General features: G+C 34.2%; 1 protein-coding gene across 1 annotated transcript in view; it reads left to right on the top strand.

Annotated features, from left to right (window-relative positions):
• The window catches only part of LOC138698454 (uncharacterized), a 659,361-nt gene extending 643,525 nt beyond the window's left edge, over positions 1–15,836 (top strand). The window contains exons 9-13 of the mRNA XM_069824399.1: positions 2,754–2,843; positions 3,046–3,169; positions 8,622–8,840; positions 11,539–11,665; positions 15,702–15,836. Of these exons, the coding sequence (XP_069680500.1) occupies positions 2,754–2,843; positions 3,046–3,169; positions 8,622–8,840; positions 11,539–11,579 (474 nt within the window). The 3' untranslated portion in view covers positions 11,580–11,665; positions 15,702–15,836. The remainder of the gene's footprint in view (positions 1–2,753; positions 2,844–3,045; positions 3,170–8,621; positions 8,841–11,538; positions 11,666–15,701) is intronic.
• The last annotated feature ends 5,051 nt before the right edge of the window (positions 15,837–20,887 follow it).

The following is a 20,887-nucleotide window of genomic DNA, read 5'->3' as shown; positions in this document are numbered from 1 at the left end:
TCCTCTTTTTTATCGATGTGAATCTGGTCACCCTACATGTAATATGAATTATTTCGTGGATTTTAGGTAAACGATGTATATCCTGTCTCTCCTGATGCTACATACGGCACTGTGCACTGAATGGTTGTTAGGGGAATGCCCAGTTCCAAGTTTGTTCGGCATGTTGATTCTTTGGGCTCGAATACATCTTCGCCAGTACAGCTACCTCTACCACTGCTGATGTTCTTGGTCATCCTGCTCGAGGAGCATTTGCCACATTACCCATGGTTTTGAATTTCTGCAGTAATCTGCCACCAGTGGTGTGTACTATGGGTATTAGGTGCAATCAGTAATATTAAATTCTGCTGCAACATCCCTGTGGGAATAGCCTTCGCGTCCACGTAGCAGAATGATTTCTATCCTCTCTTCAGTAGTTAACATGGTTCACCTGAAAAAAGAAATCGCAAACAATTTCACAGTTGTCATAATCAGCCTATGGTGTGAGGATTTTGGGCTACTCTGTAGATTAGGACGAATGTTGTTATCATGTAGATTTCAAAAAGTTTTCACTTCTACTATACCGGCACCTATTTTATTTCAAGGAATGTGAAATCTAAGGACTGACGCTGTACTGGTATTCAATAATACATTTTATTGATTAGAATTTTTATTGTAGCATTAAATTCTATTTTCATTTATACACAATCTTTCTCATTTGAACAAATGACAGAACTATTTTTATAGGTATTCTTCTAGTGTCGAAGTCAATAATACTTTTACTTTTTTTTCTAATGCCACCAGGTCTTTCGACAAATCAATAGTACAATACAGCACTACCATACTCTGTTTATTAGAAAATCTAGTTCCCTACATAAATCAATCGTGAAATGACAAGTGTCTTGCAGCACAGAGCAAATAAATACTAGGGCATTCGAAAGTAATGGTAATATAGTTACTGTTTCACACTAAATTAATTTTTGATACTTTTGGCATTACATACTTCAACCACAGTCTAGTATATACAGTCACGAAGCTTGAGTTGTTGAGGGTACTAGGAACAAGGGACTGTGCCGGTACTATTTCGCATTGTCTGCGTTGAGGCAATAGTAGCAATCCTAGTGGTTAGCAACTACCTATGGATGCATATTCCCTACATATTAAGCTTCGTGACTGTATATACTAGCTATAGCCCCTGTTGTGTCAGTAATTTGCAGCATCATTTCTGGACATCTCTGTCACTGATCGATCTAAAGCTTATTGGATGTAAACTCTTGATTGCAAGCAAATGCCTCGTTTCCACCTATCTTACAATAGTTCGGTATGGCAGGACTTATCTACAAGCATCTTGTTATGCCTTAAAGCACTGGGTTGCATTTTCCCCCCTTGCAACTCGTATTTTTATGATAAACTTTGTTCATACCTACTGAACTTTTATAGGGCAGTATTACTTAATACAAATCAGAAACAGTCCCTGTATTCACAAAATATGTTTACTTAAAGACTTTTAATATTCCACATTTATGCAATAATCGCTCCTCTATTACGTACTATAAGATTCCGATGCTCACCGCTAGGAGCGCTGATTTACAGCACTGTTGCCATTACTTATTCAGTGCCTGGTTTGTTTATTGTCGATTAAAATTAATTACACACACCAGGTCCTTTTAAGCAATGTTAAAAATTTGATGCATAGCTGTAGAGTTTATTGAGCAACAATAAGAGCAATGACGATTATTAACTTGATACTGGTAAATAGACATTTAAGGGAAATGATAATGAATTATTCTGACAAATACATGTGTAGAAACTTGGAAAAATTTTGGATCCTTAAATATTAAATCAGAAAGTTACTTCAAAACTGATACATTTAGTTGCAGAATTATTTAAATGTTAGTAGTTGTAAGAAATTGGCCATAAAATATTGCATTGCCATGAGCAGAATTAATGTAATACAGAGCGTTCGAGCCAAGATATCCGCCACTACCATGAAAACTGGTTGACAGGCGGGAATGATGCGAGTTCGGGCATTATGCATCTTGCTAAATACGGCAGATTCCCACGCCTCTCAAGTCAGTATTCAGTACATCTCTGTTGTGCGCCTGTGTGTTGTGATGTACAGTATAGAACAATGCATTTTTACATGCAAGACTTTCGTGAAATATAGGTGGAGAATGTGTTGCCATAAATTCAGATATCGTTTCCCTGATGGTCCTGTGCCAAATAAGAAAAAAATACACAGACTCGTAAAGAAATTTAACGAGACAGACTTGGTTCAAAATAAGAAGCATCGAATAAATAAATGGGTCTTAACTCAGGAAAAATTAGATGAAATAAGTTTTCAATTAGAACCAAGTCCTCAGAAATCTATGCACAGATTAGCCTAGGCAGTAGGGATGTCAAAAACCTCACTTCAACACACACTAAATTTTTGAAGTTAAAACCATCAAAACGGTGTAGTGGATGTAGTGGATCACATAAGTGAAAATAAACTACAGAAAGTGTCCAAGAATGTGCTGAAATGATGTCAAGCATGCTTGAATGTTGAAGGTCACCATTTCCAGCAATTACTAAAATAAGGTACCGTAAGCCTTTTATTTCAGTATTATGAGTTTTATTTTGCTGCAAATTACAGTCACCATTTGGTGGGAAACAGGCGACTCGTACAGCATGCGGTGGCCACACAGCCATCGGTAATAAGTGTACATCTTGGCTCGAACGCTTTGTACATTTTTTATATATGAAATTAATTGTAGACTACATTTTTTATTTTCCAGGTACCAGCTGAGTATTATGCTTCTGTTACAGTATACTTTAGTGATATTGTCGGATTTACAGAAATTGCAGCAATTAGCACTCCACTAGAGGTGAGTTAATAAACATAAAGTATATCATATTTGTAAAATGTGATTAGAAATAAAACATAATTCATGATAGAAATATTTGAAACAGAAATATCTGTTAAGTCAGAAATTGGTAAAAATACATATAGAGCATATTAAACTGTGACAAATACTGTACATGTTTTATGTAAATATGGAGCTACAAACGTGAATCTTTCTCTTTCAGGTGGTGACATTTCTCAATTCAATATATAAAATGTTTGATGCCCGCATTGAATGCTATGATGTTTATAAAGTTGAAACAATCGGAGATTCATATATGGTAGCATCAGGATTACCTGTCAAAAATGGTGAGCTGAAAAAAACAGGTGAAGACAACAACAAACTTTCATATATGAATTAAATCTCGGTATCTTATTCTAAATATAATTGACCAAAGAGTGATAATAGAAACCAAAAACAATGGCATGTCTCTATGTTTTTTTTTTTTAAATATTACAGGTAATTTTAACCGAAACCCTTACATCACAAAAATTTTATATTTCTACTGCTAGGTATAAAAATAAACTAAAGTATAAGTCGAAATTCTGGTAGCGCAGTCTTAAAGATCTATTTTGTCTTAAAATATAAATTAGGCCTACCGGTACTCGATATTTTTTATCTACATATATCTCTTGTTCCGAGTATCATGTGTCCTCTTCTAGTAACCACTCGTCATTCAGCTTTCTAATTAGATGTCAATTAAATTGGATAAATTTCTTCACCTTTGTTTTACTGTATCAGTATTAATTAATTGCAGGAGGCTTCAATATTTAATTCGTTTTACTGTACGAGATCTAATCATTGGAATTTATTTATTTTTTTCACAATTAATTAATTATTTTCATTTCACAATTAAATAGCTTGCATTACAACATATTATTTAGACGCACTACATTCTTTAAAAAAAGAAATAAAAGAAACTTTTACAATGAGTAAAACAATTTTTACAATCACATTTCTCTAAACCATAAAAACCTTATATTAAAATAGCTTATAGAGAATTACCATATATCTGACAAAGTAAGTATTCTTTTTATTACAAAGATGATAAACTTAATATACACTTTTGATGTGAGTGTCATGTAGATAAATTACAGTAAATTAAGGTTCCCAGATGTCCCAGTTTCCCGGGGACACTCCCTGAATTTTGCTTTCTGTTCCCGGACAAATTTCGTCCCTGGGATGTCCCCGGATTTAATAATTTTTTCCCAGATATCCTCCGGATTTTCAGTGTTTATTATCAATTTGGTTTAATGAACCTTGCTCATTGCTGTGATAAATTCTGCTAATGCAATTTTGCCACTTTTTCATGATAACATAATGAAAACTGAAGGTGAGGCCATAACTGTAGTCGAATCTTCCATTGTTACCGAAGTTAATAAAAAATTGAACTCCAAGAAAGAATGCGATGAAAGAGTAATGGAACGGAGAAAAATTCTCTCCGGCGCCGGGATTTGAACCCGGGTTTTCAGCTCTACGTGCTGATGCTTTATTCACTAAGCCACACCGGATACAACTCTGACACCGGTTAGAATCGTCTCAGATTAAGCTCCAACTCTTTGGTTCCCTCTAGTGGCTGCCCTCTGCACTACGTCATAGATGTCTATGAACGCAGGACCGAAGTCCACACATGTGCTGAGGTGCACTCGATATGAGTGACTAGTTGGCCGGGATCCGACGGAATAAGCGCCGTCTTAAATCACGAAGTGATTTACGCATATCATATATATTATTTTAATGTACCGAAGTACATATGATATTTCCATGCAGATATTTTGCGTCATGATACGATGAAAGAGTAATGGAATTGAGAAAAATTCTCTCCGGCGCCGGGATTTGAACCCGGGTTTTCAGCTCTACGTGCTGATGCTTTATCCACTAAGCCACACCGGATACAACTCCGACGCCGGATAGAATCGTCTCAGATTAAGCTCCAACTCTTGGGTTCCCTCTAGTGGCCGCCCTCTGCACTACGTCATAGATGTCTATGAACGCAGGACCGAAGTCCACACATGTGCTGAGGTGCACTCGATATGAGTGACTAGTTGACCGGGATCCGACGGAATAAGCGCCGTCTTAAATCACGAAGTGATTTACGCATATCATATATATTATTTTAATGTACCGAAGTACATATGATATTTCCATGCAGATATTCTGCGTCATCATACGATGAAAGAGTAATGGAACGGAGAAAAATTCTCTCCGGCGCCGGGATTTGAACCCGGGTTTTCAGCTCTACGTGCTGATGCTTTATCCACTAAGCCACACCGGATACAACTCCGACACCGGAGAGAATTTTTCTCCGTTCCATTACTCTTTCATCGTATGATGACGCAGAATATCTGCATGGAAATATCATATGTACTTCGGTACATTAAAATAATATATAAAATAATATATATCCAAGAAAGAAGGTAAATTTATTCCACCAACAGTTAAGCAACTATCGGGCATCTTTAGAAGTACCAGTAGTTCTTATTTCATAACATAATTCTCAGTGTCTTTCATGAATTTTGTGAAAATACTGTTGAATATGCCAGTGCCTGGGTTATTCATTCACAAGATAAGAGACTGTATCTATGAAATGTACTTGTATTACTGGGACCTTCTATAGAAAGATAAAAATTTGAAGAGACAGTCCATTATTTTTCTTCAAATGTAGATACACTTGACCTGGATGAAGATAATTAATTTGATGAAATTTCTCGCTTGAATAAATATGTGACTTAGAGAAAATGGCAAAGTGTAATAAAGAAAATGTTACTCTGTTGCTCATAATGGAGTGGAATTTTTAATTTGTATCTGAGAAAATTATTCCTGTGCACAACTCCACAAGTTGATTGAACTAACTCTGTGTCCTGGAAATTAATAATGCTTCAGTGGATATTTTCTTCATTAAACGTGATGTGGATATCCCAAAAATCCAGAATGAGTTTAGAAACTGTTCATGCCATGCTTAATACTTTAATCAACTTCAACTTGACCTATCAGGAATTTAATGAAAAATTGGGATCTAGATAAGAATACCTTAAAAAAATTTACTCTTCTAAAAAGACAGTAGTTTAGTCTGTAAATAGAATGAGTACCAGTATTTTAATTCTTTAAATTATGTAAAAACAATATAAGTGAATGACAGTCTATTAGAAATGTTAAAAGAATTTTTTTATGAAAATATCTGGTAACCTCATAGTAAATGCTATTTGGGGAACATCCAGTTCAAAATTAATATCTCTCTCTCTCTCCCTTCCTCTCCCTCTCCCTCTCCCTCTCCCTCCCTCCCCCTCTCTCTCTCTCTCTCTCTCTCTCGAGTAGCATGTATGTAGTTTTATTAAGAGAAGTCATATTTCATGTTATGTCATGTTCAAAATGTCTACAGTATTTTTGAAAATAATTTCTTATACAGGATAATATGTATAGAGCAAAGTAGTAATAACTAATATCATTAAGAAATCAATACTGTACTTCTTTTCGATTTCCACTTTCTCATTATGCCAAATAATAGATGTCCTATAAAGAATGCTAGATTTAATTTTGTAATAAAAACCATTATATTTAAAAGCCACAAATATTTTTATTTTAATGCAAAGTGCATTCACTGCAGTTAATAGTAGAACACTTGTCATCTATTTTTGTTGCTATTAGTTACCGGTATTATGGAGCTGTGTTTTTGTGAAAACACAACATGAAGGAAACATAACGAAGTTTCTTCGGCAAATATTATGGAGTGCTACACAAAGGAACAAAGCGTTCGAGCAGAACAATTGTTTCTGTACCTACATTAAATCATTCTGTGGGGTTTTTTTTTGGCTTCAATTGGGTGGTATGGATCTGAAAGACATGTAGTTTCTGCACGCGAAACCACTGATTTGTTGCGAGAGAAAAATTTCTTGCTTGTCTCATCTCGCATAATGGCGACCAGAATTGGCCACTCTGGTGGCTACTTTCTTTCAGGGTTTGGAAACTCTTGTGTTTATGTCAGCAATCCACGATCAATTTCAAGAAGAAAATTCTACGTGTCATGGGCGAAATTGGGCAGCAACTGTGTGAGAAGGCCATTGAAAATTTTGTCGAAAGAGTAAGTGTGTGAAAGCTATGTGGAGGAGGGTATTTGTATGTTATAGTGTTCCGTCATCAATCACATTTATGTGATTTTTAAGTAACTTATAAGTGCACTTTGTACTAAAAGAAAAATGTCTATGATTTTTCAATAACTTTATTAATAATTTTTATTAAAAACTTAAATCTTATTTCTTATGGAACATCCTATATAAGAAAGAATTGTGATGCTTCTAAAAGTCAATTTTGATATTTTTTAGAAAAACACGATTTCAGCATTCTCATACAAAAAGAGTTTTGCCATGCCATCTGTCTGTCTGTCTGTGTTTATTCCGTAGGACCAAAAAATTAAACTTTACATAGATTCTTCGAGCAACAGTGCATATTACTGTGGAATCTCGCCCACCAAATCACTCAACTGAGTGCGCTCCTTGTATAATGGCAGTTGACTTAATATAAAAACGTCAACATACATGTCGAACTTGGAGTCAGGCCACAAAGGGAAAAACGCTGGAGGGGAGGGATTCGATCCGGTGCTGTGGATTGAACTTCTGTGTAGCTCAATGGTTAGAAAGCTTGGTACGTAGAACGAAGGACCCAGGTTCGATCCCCAGTGCCGGAGTGAATTTTTCTCCTTTAATATTAATTGTTACCATAATAGACGTATTCTGTAGGATCAAAAATTAAACTTTACGTAAATTTTTAGTAAGTTCAATTTAATTGTCACAGACAGGCAAAACAGATTAATGGAGAGTAACGTTGAAATTTGGTCCATATTAAACTTTCAATCAGTGTCTTAAATGAAATAAAAAGATTTTTGTCTTCAATGCATATTGACCTGTGTTAGCAGGTCCATATCTTTTGGAATGTTTCTTAATGTTTACCATTTCACTGTAACTATGTTCCTTTACTTATTTATTATTTCCAAGAATTCTATCTGGAAAATGCACTTGTTAACACATTGACGACATTTGAATTTCTACCACAAAATTTTCCATAAAAATATTCCATCCCAAAATGCTACAAAATGCTAAATTCTATTATTTAATGTGCTATAAAATCCTAAATTTCATTTTAAAAGTGCTATTTTCTGTCTATATGGGCACTGTAATCACTGCAAATGTCATTTTTTTATCTACAAAACTCGACATTTAGAAGTGGCATGAATGTTATACTATAGAGGCTTTGCTTCGGTTCACTCACTCATAAAAAATGCTTTTATAGAAAGGGGCCATAATCCTACTACTGTCTGGAAGTGTATGGGGCCTTGTCCACTAAGAATAGTGACTGACTAACTAACTAGCTTAACTTGGAGCCTATTTTACTTGTAATATTCGCAGACAAAAATAAAAAATAATTCTGCATTTATTCATAGTGTTCTGATAGCTTACATACTTAATTATTAGAACAACCTCAACAACACAATACATACTTACCAGTTTTTGACAATAAAATGACAATAACTATTTTTTAAATTACGAATAAACTCACCTTCATCTTATCTTATTGCTGTGATGTACCGAAGTGCATATCATATTTCCATGCAGGAATTCTACATTACTATATGGTGAAGAATGGGTAGAACATTATTATCTACTATTTTACAAAGTAGAATGTAATATAGCATATTCCGAGATTACTTTACCTTCTCTTTGTTCCACGACGACCCTGATTCCAAGAATTGTTAATTTCTTGATGCAGGCGAAAAACATGTAACAGAGATAGCCACAATGGCATTGGACCTTCTGGCAGGTTCAGTGGTTTTCAAGATTCCACATCGTCCAAACGAGAGGCTCCAAATTCGTAGTGGAGTCCACACAGGTCCAGTTGTTGCAGGCATTGTCGGCACAAAAATGCCTCGCTACTGCCTTTTTGGTGACACTGTAAATACTGCTTCTCGTATGGAGTCAACAGGAGAGGGTAAGAAGATGCCTGAAATGTTAAAACAGTATTATGCTTTACAACTAGAAATGTAGTATAAGATATGGAATTGACTCAAATTAAAATGTTACTGAAATTTTATTTCTGATGATCATACTAAAATGTTGTGAAAATTGTTAATATGTTTAACACAACTGTAATGGCGATGTTTAATATTCATTATTATTACGCCCCCAAGTTAAATTTTCGTCCCATGAATGCAAGAGACGAGTGCTAGTAGCTCTAATTGCTCTAGTTGTTAGAATACAACCTACTGTTTCGTCTGTGAGTGAGATCATGTTACAAGAGATAATGCAATGAGTGAGGTATTATATATAATGTGTGTAAGAAATACAGTGCATAATATTAACACTTTCAGCACCTCCTATACACGTGTATTCACCACTATCCCATACAACTCACTGGCACGAACAGTAAACACCTCTTTATCAGCTTAGTATAGCTCATAGGTCACAAAGGCCAGAGGGAAAGGGAATGGTGATTCACATTTTTACTGGACGCAGATTTAACTTGGGCACGTAGTATACCATACTAGCATTATTAATACGCTTGATTAGCATACAAAAGTTAAAATTATATCTTCAGAAAACATTAGTTTTGTTCACATATTAAATTTTAAAATATATCAGCTCTTCTCCTGTATTCTTACTTCTCAATAGACAAATATTTAATGTTAAATTGTTTTTTTATTATTTCTGTTTTATAATATATAAAAATGTATCTACTGCTACATGTATTTTGACAAATCCCAAAGTTCATTAATATTCAAAATTATTTTAATTAAATCTTCAAATATTTTATCATTATTTCGATTTAATCCTGATTTCGTACTATTTTACAAATTTGATTACTCTTACATTCAAATAATATAGATCGAAATAAACATGTGTGGAATAGGAGTGACTATTTCCTTTCAAATTTTGGATTTGCAAGCAGAATAGAACAATAAAGTTTATTTATGAAGAATATATTGTGAAACAAAATATTGATTCTTCAACCCTGAAATGAAATTTAATATCTTCATCATGGTTGTAAAAGTTAAATTTTTTGTTACAATCTAATTACTATGAAAGTCTTCTCTCCATCTCCCTCCAAAAGGAACTATAGATTTCAAGATGTTTGAAGGATATGTGATCTTCAATTTTCCTTAAACACGAGATTAGAGTAAAAATGTACTTACATTAAATTAATAGCTAGTCTCAGGAATGCTTAATAAGTTATTAGTGGCTATTCTATATTCCGTTCACTGTCTTAATTGTTCATTTCAAGCTTATTTCTGTTACATGCGCATTCGATTAAAATTATTATGCAAAAAAAAACTCGCAAGGTAAACAAATTGCAGTCTCTCGTTAATGTAGTTATGGTAGTCATCTTCATATAAATCACTGGTTTTGAAACCAAATTCAGAGATATTGCATTAATAAATTTCTATGCAATGTTTTGCTATATGTTTGATGGTGATATTTTGAACATGAAATACTTTGGATCTAAGTCCATAATCCCTATCTAACTTTTACGTAAGTTTTTATCAAGTCTCCATATTTTGTTACGTCAAACTTGTCTATTTGTTATTGTATAATGACCTCTGACCACACATTCAAACATATTTTTGGAAAATTCAATAAAATATCTTCTTCATATACCGTAAAACAGGGTGAATAGTAATGAATTTCTACTAGTTTTTATTTCTTAGTGTGAATATATAATAATAAGAGTATTTCTGTGGCCGGGAGGAAGAAGGTCTTAAGTAAAAATTTTATACTTTTCAGAAGAGCAGTAGAAAGATTGAAATTGGTGTCAGTTATAGAGTTTTTTTAATTAAGAGTTTTTTCCTGGATATTATTTGTTTATATTTCTTCTAAAATAGGTAATGTTGCTCATTTAATAATTTTCTTGATTATTTCCAAAAATAGCCGCACTTAAGCCCTTTTAAGACTAGAACCCAAACTGAGTAGAAGAGACTGTGTAAACATAAGACCTTTTTCATGTAAAAAATAAATGAGAAACGTTAATTATTAGGAATGCAAAATGAGTCTTAAACAATTATAGGACTGTTTACCCTGGTGCTTAAAGTTTTGAAAGGAAAGGGCATCAGTATGTGATAAAATGGCTAAAATACAAGTTCGACCTTTTTAATAGGGAAGCATAGAAAGTAAACATGTGATGGTTTATAAGGAATAATATATTAATTATTCTTAAGTCCTTTATTCTGTGTATGCTCGATTCAAAAAGTACTTAGGACATTTTGGTAACACTCTATAAATCCAGTCAGGAGTCTTATTTGACTTTAACCGTTTTATCAGATTGTAGAGAATTGTTTCCACTTTCAAAATATATAAAAATCTCATTTTCACAAAAAATTGACTTAAGACCTTTTTCCTCCCGGCCACAGATTTATTAGTTCACTTGTTACAAATGAAAACATAAATACTCTTATTACCGATATACTATTTACTCTTTGACACTAAGAAATAAAAAATAGTAAAAATTCATTCCTATTCACCCCATTTTACGGTACCGGTACTGTATACCGTAATTAGCATTTCATTTTTATGTAGTCAAAAATTCTTACAAATGTTTATACTTCGCATACCTATGTATTGAAAGGAAATAAGTGATTGGGAGCAGAGTCTTAAAAGACATGTTGCAGTGTTTTGACTTGTTATATGCATCACAGTGTTTGTGTTGCCACTTGCCTGCCTATGCGTGCAGCCTTGAGGATTCACATAAGCGCAGAAGTGAAACATGCTCTGGATGCAGTTGGCGGATTCCGGACTGAACATAGAGGTCTTGTCGATGTCAAGGTATACAATATTACATACAGGGTGGAAGTGAAATAATCCTGCAGATTGAAAGGGACGATAGGGTACACTTAAGTGAATAGAAAACGTATATTACATTTTGTAATTAAATGCACGGTTAATTAGAAAATTAAGTTGGAAGTTTCAGCAGTCTGGCACATCACCGGTAATATACTGCTCTTTCTCTCGTAATACAAATATAAGAGGTCAACGAACTCAGTTCTGTCTCCCTAGGTGCAATACCTTCCACCTCCCTCTCTGACTGTAACGCTGCAATCTATTCGCATCGTTCATTGGCTTGAAATTGGTTTTTAAATTAAAAATTACACGAAAATCGTCCACATTATGGAAAAATGCCAGAGTGATAAATGATTCTTTATTATACTTTTTATCGTTATGGACAAAAATCACAATTCTACTCACCGAATAAGAGGGCGTTAAACATTTGGGAATACATTTTTTCTGAGAAAACTATGAACTTTCCACCAATAGGGTATGAGACATTTTTGTTACATACAATATGAGCTATTCACTCTGAAAATCTGCAGGGTTATTTCACTTTCACCCTGTATATGCTCAAGAACCACTGCCATAACACACTAAACAAGGTAGGGCTACAGACATTTAATCACCCCAAATGCTAAAAATAAGAAGTCTGAAAGAAAAGAGACTAGGGAAATGGTAACAGTAGGAGGGAGATAGTGAGAAACACTAGAGGCAAGGAAGAGAAAAAATGAGAAAAAAATGTAAATGTTTAGTTTGGTTACTACTGGTAGCTATTTTTGTATATGACTACAGCATTTTGTAGAGGTTTATAGGCCCACACATCTTATTATGTAGGCATCTAAGGGTGTTCTGCAAGAAATATTTGGATCATTCAAAAATTATTTACACTAAATGTTTTTTCTTCACATTAATCATTTATTGAAACAAAATAAATACAGATTATTATACAAGTATTCCCTGCCAATGTCTATGCCCCTTTGCCATCGTTTTGGCAGTTTCTGTATTTGTGCAGCAAACCATTCTTTGGGATATCTGGCGCCACTGCTGGACAACTGCTTGAAGCTTGTCATTGGAGGTAAACTTCTTACCCCGCATGACCTCTTTTCATTGTGTAGAATATAGAGCGTAGTTGCTAGGGGCCATATCTGGCGAGTATGAAGGATGAGACAGCATGGTGTACTCTAGAGCACCCGAGTGGCAATGGTCTGGTGACTGCCATGTGGCCTTGCATTGTCGTGTTGTAGAAGAACACCGTACCCCCATTTTCCATGGTGGCATTGCTGAATGCATTGGCAGAGCTGGTAAGTGAATTGCAATAGCAATCAATGTTGATGGTCTTAATGCGGGGCAGCCAATCGAACAGAAGATTCCCTCCTGATCACAGAATACAGTCGCCACTTGCGTCTGAACGAATAGTCCCAGCCATGATTTCTTGGGACAAGGGCTTCCAGTGTGTTTTCACTCCATGGACTGGAGTTTTGTCAATTGAGACCAGACACTCAAATTCTACAATTTTCAGCTATACTGAATACTACTCCACAGAAACATAGCTGCTGTGTTAAAAAAATTACGATATCCAGATTTTGTGTGGAAGTATATCTTGACAACTTTCCTCTTTGTTTAGAAAAGATTTAAATTTGATCGCCTGCTCAAAGAAAAAGCTCTCATTCAGTTCTCAAGATGTATTATTTTGCATCCACTTGAGTGTCATTTTGACACTATCACAAATGATTGCAGTTTTCCAGATTTGTGTCCGACTGCATTAAAAATCGCGGACTTCCGTTTTTTCGGCCCGGACTTTCTTCTTAGACTATATTATCACGGACTGTCCGCGAAATTCGCGACATATGGCAACCTTATAAAGAAAGTAAGAAGAAATCAAAAGATGCATCTGCCATCATTTTACTTACTTTACTTACAAATTGTTTTTAGACAACCCGAAAGTTCAATGCTGCTCTTACATAAACCCGTCATCATTTCCTACTCTGAGCAAGATTAATCCAGTCTCTACCACCATATCCTACTTCCCTCAAATCCATTTTAATTTATCCTCTGATCTACGTTTCGGCCTGCCCAAAGGTCTTTTTCCCTCCGGTCTCCTAACTAACATCTATATGCATTTCTGGATCCACCCATACGTGCTACATGCCCTGCCCATCTCAAAAGTCTGGTTTTAATGTTTCTAATTATGTCACGTGAAGAATATTATGCGTGCAGCTCTACGTTGTGTAACTTTTTTCATTCTCCTGTAACTTCATCCCTCTTAGTCCCAAATATTTTCCAAAGTACCGGTACCTTATTCTCAAATACCCTTAGCCTCTGTTCCTCTCTCAAAGTGAGTGTCCAAGTTTCACAACCATACAGAACAACCGGTAATATAATTGTTTTATAAATTCTAACTTTCAGATTTTTTGACAGCAGACTAGATGACAAAAGCTTCTCAACCGAGTAATAACAGGCATTTCCCATATTTATTATGTGTTGAATTTCCTTTCGAGTGTCATTTATTTATTTTCTTACTGTTGGTCCAAGATATTTGAATTTTTCTACATTTTCAAACATTAAATTTCCAATTTTCATATTTGCATTTCGTACTATGTTCTGGTCGCGAGGCATAATCATACACTTTGTCTTTTCGGGATTTACTTCCAAACCTATTTCTTTACTTGCTTCAAGTAAAATTTCAGTTTTCCCTAATCGTTTGTGAATTTTCTCGTAACATATTCACATTCTCTGCATAAACAAGCAGTTGATGTTACCCATTCAATTCCAAATCCTCTCTGTTATCCTGGGCTTTCCTAGTGGCATATTCTAGAGCAAAGTTAAAAAGTAAAGGTGATAGTGCATCTCCTTGCTTTAGCCCGCAGTGAATTGGAAAAGTATCAGACAGAAACTGGCCTATACAAATTCTGCTGTACATTTCAATGAGATATATTTTAATTAATTGCTGTGGTCATACCATTGAATCAGTCCCATTCCGAGATTTATGGTGGGGTTTCTTAACAAGCTGTTTTTTACGGTGATGCGTTGTTAGACCATCGCCCAAACCCCAAGCTGGAGGACTACCCCTTATCGGTTATGTGTGACTGTTTATTCAATATACCGGTATAAGCAGCTACCCTCCATATCTGGAGGCCGTGTCCTCTAACCTGAGGATGCGCCATGCTTTGGTGATAGGGACCCACAATGTATAGATCTGCCATCAACTACCAGTACTACATCATCAATTTCTCTAATGTGAAAAGTTTAACATTGTCTTTATCCATCTTAATCACCAATTGTTGTAAAATAACATATTACTTGGAAGACAAACACATTTCAATAAACTTATAAAGAATGTTGAAATTCGATACCGGTAACAATTTACTTCCTATTCATATGCCAAAAAGTATTACAATTGATATTAGTTTCTTCCAAGAATATCCATTTCGACATCAAAATATCCCTATGATTATGATTTAAAAAATTATTTCTAAATATTATTATTATTATTATTATAATTATTATTATTATTATTATTATTATTATTATTATTATTATTATTATTATTATTATTATTATTATTATTATCATCATTATCATCATTATTATTATTACTATTACTACTACTACTACTACTACTACTACTATTATTATTATTATCATTATTATTATTATTATCATTATTGGAAAAACGAGTCATATTTAAGAATGAAATGAAATATTTAATTTAATGTATTAAAATAATAAGAAATGATCGTCCAAATGGGCATTGAGGTTTAGTTTCTACTATATTCACTCACTGTTCTTAGTCTGTTATGACACACTGTTATGTGATATCTGTCAATCTCTGGCCACACAATTCACACACGCAACTATCACTGGGTAAAAGGTGTTAGTGAAAAAAATCGAAATTATACAGTACCGGTATATAATGAAATTCTTTCCAAGACAATGCCCATGAACAGTACAAAATTATAGATATAGATTAATTAATTAAACAAAAACAGATTCCGTTCTTATTAACTTTATTAAAACAAGCAATATGTTCCAGGGAAAAGGGTTAATGGATACCTACTGGCTGACATGCAAAGAAGGAGGAATTACCAGATCTACAGAATTTGAAGTACCCACACTATATGATGACGACCAGCCTATGTACATAAGGCGACTTAGAGAAGAATACTTCATATGATATAGTTCATTGCCGAGTAAGACGGTCTCTAAAAAGTCAAGAGATTCGTCATCGGCTTTATATCCTAACAATCAAGTGGTAGCCAATGGACACACATCATACAATAAGCCACGAATGCTAAATAACAATACAAAAACGCAGTGCCATTCATCTCCAGCAGAAAGTGTGCCTTTAACAACAATCAAGAAAATAACTTGAAGGAATTAATTTTTGTTTGTCATCATTATGTGGGAGAACAGTGGAACCAGAAATGCCTTCATGGTACGTATCATGAAATGTAAATATCTAAATAAGATTAGTTTATAATGTTGTAATGTTGCTTATAAATCACTGAAATCAACTACTAGTATTAGGAGGCTCTATAACAAGTGAAACTCAGACAATTCCTACCAGATATATTTCAGAAACTAAGGAAAAGGATGTATGATTTAAGACCTTCACAGTGTTCAATGCGGTACGACATTTCTGGGTGTTTGCACTGCGTCATAAAATCATAAACATCTGACATGTATTGGTCTCATCATCATGGAAGGCAGGGAATGGGTAATCTATTTACTGGATACAATATTAAAAACTATTCTCTAGGGCAGTGGTTTCCAAAGTGTGCAATAAATGCACTTATTTTTCAGAAAGTAGCTTCTCAAATTTGGGCTCTGTATTCGACACACACACGCATGGACACGGGCACACACACAGTGTTATTTTCAAGTTCAGGACGATTTCTCACTTTTGTTTTGACAAACTTATTTCGCATAAATACGGTGCTGCAAGTGGTATAACAAATTGAAAAGCCTCTTTTGCAAGGTCGGGGTATTTTTGCATTATTCTGATCAAAAACGGTCTATGCTCTGGGGAAAAAGTATAGTTTCAACATTCTATCAGTAAATATTTCAATGACTTTTCCTTCATATTTATTATAATTTCAGCCAGTTGAATTCAACTATCTAAAAATGGATTCATTATCAATTTGTGACTGTAGTAATTGTTTTCAGGTTCCTCCGAAAAATACTAAAAAAATTGTTTAAAAATTGGGCAAATTTAATTGCATGTCCGCAAAAACAAGGCACTTTTTAAATACTCAAAACATGTTGATCGATTAATTATCTCTCCATCAATTATTGTCTACTCGATTCGATAAATTTCATATACTGTACTGAAAATGAAGGTCAGATGATTGATATACATATCCTAATATCGATCAAGTTCTGTATTCAGTATGGGTTTGGCTAAAATTCATCACATCGGTTTACTCGGCCATTTGCTTTTGAGATAACAGCAGAGTTGGATAGTAGTCCTAGTTTCATTGGCAGAGTTGGTTGAATTTGTGAGACACTTACTCCTTCATGAAATGGGGCGAACAACTATAACTGCCCATGAAAGAGACCAACAATATTCCATTCATGGACTCTATGCTTTAGATGCTTAGACAGTTTTTTTGTAAATTCTGCAATTCCCGCTTTGGAGAATAAAGCATTTTCAGAATGTTGTTTGCAAGTACTGTGGATACCAACAAACAATGTTGACAGTGAACGTGTTTTGTCACAGTATGGTGCTGTTGTTTCAGACATTCAGATGTAATTTGAAAGAGGAAAATGCTTAAATGTTCACAATGTTACCTTTTGATATTGAAAGGTAGGATGCACAAAGTTTCCTTTAGAAAAAAATAGATGCTAATTTGAAAAAAAAAATTGGATGCTAATTTGGAAAAGAGTAGGTGCTAATTTCAGAAAAATAAATGCTAATTTTGAGAAAAATAGATGCTAATTTTGATGAAAATAGATGCTAAAAATTCAGGTCCCTAGCTATAGGTTTGCAGATGACAAATGAAGCACATAAAGAAAATGATTTTTTATAATTTATTTGGTCATTTTATGTGTTAAACAGTATACAAATGTTTATTTTATCATTTCTTTAACACTACAAGGATATTAATCAAAACAATCTAACAAATTAACAAGTTGTGTCATGTTTGATATGCTGGGGGAGGAAAAAATATATTAGAATGATGCCTATGAAAAAGAATAATAACACTATCAATACTAAATTATAGGGAGTGAATTTAGATAAGTGGTACGAATTTGCAGCCTGCTGACCAGTGGTTAAGCCCACTGTGGCCAAGCTGTTTGCCGTGAGTAGCTGGTTGTGGGCAAGCTGACAGGGAAGGAAGTATATATACCGGTATTGTTCAACGTGCTCTCTTTTTACAGATGATACTGGAAGTGTTGTCTCTCAGCTTGTGTATACTACAGACATCTGTCAATAAGGTTTCCATTGGCTCAGTGCAGTTCTTCAGAAATTAATGAAATCTCATCAGCTTTTAATTCTTCCTTGGTGTGTGGGTTTCACTTACACATTTCATATTTTAACTTTTTTCAGAGATAAAAATTACAAGGTTTGAGGTCGGGGGAGCAGGCTGACCACACATTATCTATAATTATTACATCTTGAAAAACTTCAAATAAAACAGCTTTAGATTCACTCGTCATAGGAACCATCATGGAATCTTGTTGAAACCACGAATTTATTTTCTCTTCGTCTGTTAGCTCCCCAAAAAAAGACTGCAATATTCTGATAATGTATCTATGAGAGTTAATTGTTTCTAAAGGAAGGATTGGCCCTATAATTCGACTTGCACGAATAGCACACTGCATGCCAACTTTTATGCCATGAAGTGAAATTTAGTGCATTAGTCTAACTTTTTCCGTGGCCAATACCTATTGCTCTGAGAACTGGCTACTCTTCTTAGAGTAAACCAGGTCTCGTAGAAAATAAAATCAGACGCAGGTTTATTTCATTGTTATGAATCGATTGAACAGAATCACAAGGTCTCAGTTCCAGCATCTTTTGAAAGAAGTGAGTACATTTAACATTATGCTTTCTTTCCCGTCAGTTCGCCCAGAGCCAACTATACACAGCTGTGATACTGCTAGTTTTTCGGACTGTGAAATGTTTGTACCTCTTATCTAACTTCACTCTGTAAAAATAATAGTATGCATGATTTGGAAGCAAACCCACAAAACCTGACAAAATTTTATATACCATACTTACGATTATTATTGTTCCTGTTATTCTCAACCAAATATTGATTTGCAAGCTTAAAAATATAATATAATCCAGTTTTGCAAAAATGCTCATCAAGAGAAGTTTGTGCCAGAGCAACATTCTTCTGGGAAACCTGGTACAGTATTTCCATTACTGCATTTACAAATGTTGCCTCTAATTTTATTTGATGAGCATAGTCTTCAAAATGATAGGTTAATTTATCTTCATATTTTTGTTGACATGAAAATCACTTATGAGTATAGATTATAAAACTGCCAAAATCATTGCTCTAGTCAAAATGTGCTAATTATTCGGTACTCCAGACAATGGAAAAATCGTATTCCCGGTAAGTGTTGTTTTACTGACCCTATTTTCTCTGTCTTGTATTCCATCGACAGTGAAAATGGGCGGATAGAGTTTCTTTTCCCGGTAATTGTTAATCTTCTTTCATTTTCATTCTTGGTTGCTTCGTTAGAGATGTAATTAATTTGTGAATTGGAGTCATGATGGTTTATTATGAGAGGTGTCTTGTTAAGGTGGATGATTGGAAGTTAAGTTACGTTGAGGGCGTGCGTGTTTAGATGGGGGCAGAGTCAGTGTATATTGGAGAGTACCGCATTCTAGGCTGCGGCGACTATATTTACTCCTTGCTTGCCAAGAAATGTAAGCAGTAATGCTAGAACGAAGGTTATTAAAGGCAATATCATATATGTTGTGATTTATTGAATACAGGAGACATGGATTACTAAACAGTATTGTCATAGTGAAATGATTCAGTAGAGATAACACTTTATTATTTATGTTACATCCATTTCAATAGGAATAAAATGAGCAATTTTCTACTGCAATTCTCATACCAACACTTCGATTTCCACATTATTTAGCAGATTGTTGTAGTGCATTTGCTGTAACAGACAATTTTCTTAACAATAAATACATTTTACTCCTAAAATAGTGATGAGACTTCTTCAAAAATATTATGACAAGTTGGGAACGTAGGTGTTGAAGTGTTAATTAATAAAAACGTCAAAGTCTTTAGTGTCAACTCATTTTCTACCAACATTTCACTTTTGTTTCTGAAAAATTTTTCTGCATTTAGGATTATATCATATTCATATTTATTAGTTGTCAATAGACTTGTATACAAGTTTCTGACTTGTCAAAATCTTAAAACTAATGTCTTACAATTAGAAATTAGTAACACTATATGCATACTATAGACAATAACTAAAATTAAGGATTATATTGTATAACAGGATGACTGAGAATAATAACTACTGGAAATAATTCATAGTTCCTTTATTGCGTCCTGCAGTCACTGTAGAGTCTAGCAATGGAATTCTTCATACTCCAAGTGATGGCGCACAACATACAGAATCACCGTCTCTGAATTTAGTCTTCACTGAAATACTTCTTTAAGGAATAATAACATTTTTCTTGTAAATTTCTACCAACTACCTTTTTAAATTTTCCTATTGTAGGTATTTCCTTAATGTGCTGGGGTAATTTGTTGTATAATTTGAAGCAAGTATATGTAAAACTTTTTTCATACAGTGAAGTTTTATGTGAGATACAAGACAGGTCGTTTTTGTTTCTTGTGTTGTGTGAATGTATGCTAGAGTTTTTCTGGAAGTCAGCTAGATTTGTTTTTATGTAGACAAGAATCTCTAAGATATAGACACAAGGAAATGGTAGAATATGTAAATCTTTGAAAACTTGCCTACAGCTGGTTCTCTTACTTACTTTCGTGATTATTCTCAAAGCCCTCTACTGTAATTTGAAAATTATTTTACTATTAGTTGAGCTTCCCCAAAATATTACACCATACATCATTAGGGAATGAAAACAGACATAATAGAGAGATCGAACAGAATTCAGACCTGATATTCTAGATACTGAGCGTGAAGCAAAACATATTTTACTTAGTTTTTTTGCCAGTAGTTCTATATGTTTTTGCCAATTTAAATGCTGATCTAACCAAACATCCAGAAATTTAGTTTCAT

The sequence above is a fragment of the Periplaneta americana genome, chromosome 1, assembly GCF_040183065.1.
Source record: "Periplaneta americana isolate PAMFEO1 chromosome 1, P.americana_PAMFEO1_priV1, whole genome shotgun sequence".
NCBI classification, from domain to species: domain Eukaryota; kingdom Metazoa; phylum Arthropoda; class Insecta; order Blattodea; family Blattidae; genus Periplaneta; species Periplaneta americana.
This window is presented reverse-complemented; position numbering and strand designations above follow the sequence as displayed.